Source organism: Etheostoma spectabile, chromosome 11, assembly GCF_008692095.1.
Source record: "Etheostoma spectabile isolate EspeVRDwgs_2016 chromosome 11, UIUC_Espe_1.0, whole genome shotgun sequence".
NCBI classification, from domain to species: Eukaryota; Metazoa; Chordata; class Actinopteri; order Perciformes; family Percidae; genus Etheostoma; species Etheostoma spectabile.
In genome coordinates, this window is record NC_045743.1 from 19,018,888 (window position 1) to 19,025,464 (window position 6,577).

At 40.5% G+C, this 6,577-nt stretch overlaps 1 protein-coding gene across 4 annotated transcripts in view; it reads right to left on the reverse strand.

The window, feature by feature from the left end:
- The window catches only part of slc4a3 (solute carrier family 4 member 3), a 63,391-nt gene that overhangs the window by 2,838 nt on the left and 53,976 nt on the right, over nucleotides 1–6,577 (reverse strand). For all 4 annotated transcript variants that reach the window (XM_032529728.1, XM_032529730.1, XM_032529731.1 and 1 more), the window contains 3 exons: nucleotides 6,000–6,253; nucleotides 2,558–2,727; nucleotides 1,074–1,247 (listed from right to left, as the gene is read on the reverse strand). In XM_032529728.1, coding sequence (XP_032385619.1) covers nucleotides 1,074–1,247; nucleotides 2,558–2,727; nucleotides 6,000–6,253 — 598 coding nt within the window. The remainder of the gene's footprint in view (nucleotides 1–1,073; nucleotides 1,248–2,557; nucleotides 2,728–5,999; nucleotides 6,254–6,577) is intronic.

The window sequence follows — 6,577 nt, forward strand, 5'->3', positions numbered from 1 at the left end:
TGTCTGTGTATGTTTTTATGAGTTGTGTTCTTACACTATCCCAAATGTTTCCTCCAAATTTCAAACCCAGAGAAATCTGTTATTTTATTTTCAGACTCGGGACGTTTCACCCTCTAGTCACTCGAAACTCAAGCTAACGTTAATGCTAATGCTCGTTGGGTAACATTTTGAGGTTACAACATTTCTAGTTTGATTGTTTTGACCTCTGTTGACCATTGTTTTGATCAATCTGTCAGCAAGAAAAGCCCAAGTATTTTCTAAAATGTCAGACTATTTTGAGACCATTTCGATAGCGGATAAGCGGATGAAGATGGATGGATTTTGTTCCAGTAACAAAGCAAAAAACGAGAAAGACAGTGATGGCATAACACTGAAGCCGCCCATAACCTAACAGGCAACAAAGTATCTATTTTGTCCTTGGTATGAAATCTTATGAAAGATTCAGAAGCATTTGGTACCTAAACTTGTCTGAACAGATCAAAGCAAAGAGTATGAACTGGTTCATATGAAGATGAAGTTTAAAGGGTTGGGGTCTAATTTTGGTCATTTTCAAGTTTTAACTTAACGTCAATGTCCGTTGTCATTTGAGTTAACAGTGCATTGGGTTCATGAGACTTCTGGATGAACACAACTCAAATGGTGGTCAAGTTAAGAACAAAGCTGTTTATACTAGCTCCTGAAAAAGTTGACATTTTGGAACTGGAAGGTTTTAATCTGACAGCGTTGACATGCATGAGTATAGGCGGTTTAACCAAGAAAACACGAAGCCTGGCTTCAAAACGGACTCTGGATCTTTTTTTCTGATTAGAAAGCAGAGCAAAAGGAAATATTTGCATGTCATCTGAAAAAAGATTTGGATGAGAAAGCTGTCCATAATCACAGAGGAGAAAATCATTTGTACTTCATTTGTAGGATTTTGTTAAGAGAAGTTAGTGTAAGACAAATATCAAAACATGCCAACATCCATCTAGTATTACATTTGCTGTAGAATAAGTCTCCTGAGGCTATGTGGGATCAGACTATGGTGGCAAAGACTCAAACATTCCTGGACATTCTTAGCTACCCAAACCTACCGCCTGGAGCTCCCGTTCCTCGAAAATCCTGGACAGGATGAGGCGGCGCAGCGGCACCGTCATGATGAGGACGAAGGGGAACGCCAGCGAGGCGTTGGTGGACTTCACTACCCACAGAGACACGATGCACGCCAGCTGGATGATAGTGAACATGTTCATACGCCATGTCTTCACCTGAAGCAACACACACGTGGTGGTTAATGGGTTGAAAGTCAATAGGCCAGAGAGCCCAGTACAGACACACAGGCGTACACACAGATACTCAGAGACACAATAAACACACTCAATCCCAAACTGTTCCCTCACATTAGGAAAATCTGACATGTTTTTGGCTCCATCTAGTGGGTAGTCCTGCATCTAAGGATGTGAGGGACTGAATTGTCTGTAAACCTTGCCCTGTCCTTTCCTGGGTTTTTTGATTGCTTGACCAAATGCATGGTAAAACACAAGTTATTAACAATAATTGCACATGTGTATCGTGAGAAAGCTCTGAAATAAGCCTAACCCTAACCCTAGCAGCAGAAAAGCAGAGTGCATGCACTGAGATGAGTGTTCATGTGCCGAGAGTGATCTAATGTGAGAGGGGTCCTATTTCTTTCCTTTGGTGTTCTATTTGAGCAAGTATCAACACTCAAAGCAACATCGTGTGATCCTGATACTTAGTTTGTGATCTGTCTGCTCTGGTATGAACTCAAAGAGAAACCTGGGCCCTGTTTCTTTCTTTCCCTGTTCACTCCCCTCTTTAAGGGGCACTTGTGTCATCATTTTATGGGATTGCGATGGTATTGTATTACATGCCGACATGTTGATCGTGCTAGTCTAGTTGTGTCTACTAACTTTTCAGCTGCCATTTCATGTCACCTTCCCATTTTTTCTCTGATGTTTAATGTTGGTGCTTGGTTTAGTTTATTATAATCCATTTCTCCATTTATTATAGACTTGGTCACCCCACCCCTAACAAGCTTAAAAAAATAGGTTCACACTTTTTCAAGACTCCATCTCCATCTGATGATGATCAGATGGGGTCGCTAAATCCAGCAGTGCAATGAATGCAGCCAGTAACCCAACTGTGTTTATATTCAACTGTTGTGATAACTCTTTGTTTGTGGTCAAAAGTTCATCAACATTCACCTCTCTCCATGTAGTTGTGAAATCCAGAGTTGACATGAATGACGAAAATCTAGATGCTGTTCATGTATTGTGTATACAGTATCTGAATACTTTATTGATCTCATCAGGGAAAATATGAAGTTGCAGATGCTCAGAGTAAAATGTAAGGCCCAAATAAGGGGTATGTATACTGTATGCATACACAGGGATCTGAATAATGAGGTCTCTCTATCAAACCGAGCAAAAACCAAAGACTGCAGGAAAAAGGCTGCCTCGACTCTGATGCAGTTACCAGTCTGCTGGGTTTGGCTTCTCCATCTTACCACTAATAACAGAAGACGAGGGCATGTCAACAGTCTTATTGCGTATGTTACCTTGGTGACGTAGATGTGGTCAGGGTGATGCTTGGCTGGCGTGACCATCAGTGTGATGCGTTCATACAGTTGGATGCCTGTCAGAGACGTGACCCCCATGTACAGGAAGATGCCAAAGAGCACCGCCAGAGGGATGAGGCGGAGCACGTTTGTCATCACTATGGACATACCTGATGGGCAGAGAGGGGTTAGAGGTGAAGTTTTCAAATGATACTGCTTTTGTAGTCTGCATCAACGGAAGCACTTTTCCAGCCGGAAAATGGCAAGTTTTGAAGAAAATTTGGATCGTGCAGTAGGGCAGGCCTGCAACGTTCTCTCAGTGAATGATTGTTAAGATTTACAAAAAATATGTATACGACATTTCCTCCCTAACTGGGACACTTGGGATCGATTGGAGAGGATGATACACACAGAGATGAACTGGAAAGAAAGAGTATTGTTTAACTATGTATCCAGCTAATAATAGCTCACGTTACTGTATTTTTGTCAACAGAAAACACTGTTCACAACCTGTGCCAAGCAGCTCTACTGTAGTACAGCTTTTACTTCAGAGACACATGTAATAGTACTCGACTAGCCCTAGCTGCTAGCAATGCACTCCGTAATACTCTGCTTCTGACTGGCTAGTAGTCCTTACCTATACAGTCAGGGCCCCATCTCTCTGCTCTGACTGGCTAGTAGTCCTTACCTAGTACTGTCAGGCCCTCATACTCTGCTTCTGACTGGCTATTAGTCCTTACCTAGGTACTGTCAGGGCCCTCATACTCGCTTCTGGACTCTAGTGTCCTTAACAGTACTGTCAGACCCTCTCTCTGCTTTCGACTGGCTAGTAGTCCTTACCTAGGTACTGTCAGGCCCTCATACTCTGCTTCTGACTGGCTAGTAGTCCTTACCTAGGTACTGTCAGGGCCTCATACTCTGCTTCTGACTGGCTAGTAGTCCTTACCTAGGTACTGTCAGGGCCCTCATACTCTGCTTCTGACTGGCTAGTAGTCCTTACCTAGGTACTGTAGTGTTTTGTTTCACCTATCCCAGAATGTATGTTTTGTTTCTAACCCTAACCCTAAACAACGTGCTATTGGGATAGTTTTGGCAATGCAAAACTACTGTTTTTGAGACTCTACACACGTCATATGTATAATAGTTAGCAACTGTGAAGATATTTATTCATTCAACAAGGGAACAGCCCTCAAAACAAACATACTGTCAACGCTGTTTATTTGAAACAAATTCACTGTTCAGCTTTGATTGAAACGGTCTTTGGGCTAATCCAAAAAGTCTTATTCCTAATCCAAACAGCATTTTTAATCAAACAAAGGCTCAACAATCATGATGCGTCATTGTGGTTTTATACTCAAACTGGATCAAATTATACTTAAGGCTTCTTAGGGAACCCTACCTTGATTGTAACAAGATCTTCTGCTGGTTAAGTACTACTAGTCACTGCATGCAAACAATGTTGCAATGTCAGACATCACATTTAGAGTTTAACAAATTTCATTTGGAAAAAAATTGTGTTTTGGTTCATTTTGAGGACAATTTCTGTTTAGACATTTCTAAACAGAGCGTAAACTGGTAAGCTGTCGGAACAGCTGATTCATACTTCATGAATGTCTAGACATGCAGCTGCAGAAGTGGCATTTTGTACATTTGAGCTCATATTTTCGCTTAAGACAAATAATTGCCTGGAAATTCCAGCGATGTTATAATGCTGTCACAAAGTACCACCCCCACAGCCAGATAATAAAACAGAGTAATTGCTCTGAAAGTTGTCATTAGTTCAGATTCCTCTTTTCCTTCTGCTCCTTTCAGATGCACTGCTGTGTGTTGATGTGATTTGTTCTTTGAGCCTTTTAATGAGAGAACTATTTTTGAGGAATTAAAGGCGTTTCTTAGTTTATTTGATACGTTTATAATACAATAAAATGTTATATGGTCAAGAGGAGCCTTCCACCAACCAACTGACCTTGAGCTAAGCCCAATCCCTCTTAGTTACCGTTGCTTTGCCTGTAAAGGTTCCATTCTAGCATTGCAAATACCCAGTTAACAGTGATAGCGGTGGCGGGATTACATCGCAAAATTCTCAGAAATTGTAGAAACAATGGGACTCTGGTGTCACATTGATGTTAACAAAAGCTGACTTATCATTTCTAGCAACAACAGTTGACTTTGGCTGTGTTTTTAATGATTCTAATTTGTTTTGTGTTGTGTTTTTGTAAAGGATAAATGAAGCAGGCTGTTCTCATTAACATTTAATACATATGGATATGAAAAGTAAAGCAATACAACTAAGCGGTCGCCTTATTTCGTAGGATATCATGGGACTGGTGTGCATTACGCTTGAGACATTGAGTAGCACTCGTACTACAGCCCCAGGCAAACCTTTTCAGCCTGTGTGGGAATCCGAAGCTTGACAGGCCTGCGTGCCAAGCTACCAGCGCTGGAAGAAGTATTCAGATCCTTTACTTAAGTAAAGGTACTAATACCACACTGGAACAAGTAAAAGTCCTGCATTGAAAATGTAACTAAGTTTGTAAGTTATTTAAGTTTCATTAGGAAAATGTAAAAGTATTAAGAGTAAAAGTACATGCATGTGTTAGGTAACTAGTAACTAAAGTAACTACTAAATAAAGTAACTAGTGAATAAAGCTGTCATATTAATGGAGTGGATAACTAAAGAACTACTAAAAGTAACTAGTGAATAAAGCTGTCAGATGAATGTAGTAGTAACTAAGTAACTATAACTAAAGTACTAGTGAATAAAGCTGTCCGATGAATGTGTATGAAGTAACTAAATAACTAGTAACTAAGTAACTAGTAACTAAAGCTGTCAGATGAATGTAGTGTAGTAACTAAGTAACTAGTAACTAAAGCTGCCAGATTGTAGTGGAGTATCTAAAGTAACTAGTAACTAAAGTAACTAGTAACTAAGCTGTCAGATGAATGTAGTGGAGTAACTAAAGTAACTAGAACTAAAGCTGTCAGATGAATGTAGGGAGTAACTAAAGTAACTAGTAACTAAAGCTGCCAATGAATAGTGGAGTAACTAAAGTAACTAGTAACTAAAGCTGCCAGATGAATGTAGTGGAGTATCTAAAGTAACTAGTAACTAAAGTAACTAGTAACTAGAGCTGTCAGATGAATGTAGTGGAGTAACTACAGTAACTAGTAACTAAAGCTGTCAGATGAACGTAGTGGAGTAAAAAATAGAATATTTCTCTCCAAAATGTAGTGGAGTAGAAATGGAAAGTGGCGTGAAAAGAAAAGACTGAAGAAAAGTACAAGTACCTCACATTAGTACATAAGTACAACACTTGAGTAAATGCACTTAGTTTGCCACTGTTAGCTACAGTTGCTAGGTGGTGTTTTTGGAAAATTGCTGTTTGGGGGTGGGTTTGAGCGAAGGAACCATCACATGTCCATCCTTCCCTTTTCCTCTTACCAACGAGAACAGCCACAAGAAGGCCGGTCAGCCTCTGCTCCTTCACCTCCTGGATCATGGGCTTCTCGCCAGGCGCCGTGGCCTTGCTCATCACGGTGAGGGCGTTGACATGCGTGACGGAGCGCACGGTGGCCGCCGTGAGCCACGGCAGGCCGAAGAGGGAGCAGATGGCACCCAGGATGACGATGAGCAGGAGATCCAGGTGGAAGCCCGAGCCTTTGACCAAGCGACGCTCCTTCTTACTGACTATCAATCTGAGGAGGAAATTGAGAAAATGTAAAAAAAAATGGAATCAAAAATTGAATCAAAGAAAAATGTGTAGAGTATACAGTTATTTATTAACATGTGCAACAACAGTATCTATTTTTTAAACGTACAATAACTGTGTTCAATATTATTATTTATGCTGCTGTCAAACATCTTTTTTAAATCAAATGAAATTGTGTTCTTATACTGGGTGCACTCTTTATGTACAGTTGGATGACAATAAAAGCTATCTATCTAACAATCTATCCGTCTATCTTACTTTTACGCGCACACACACACACACACACACACACACACACACACACACACAC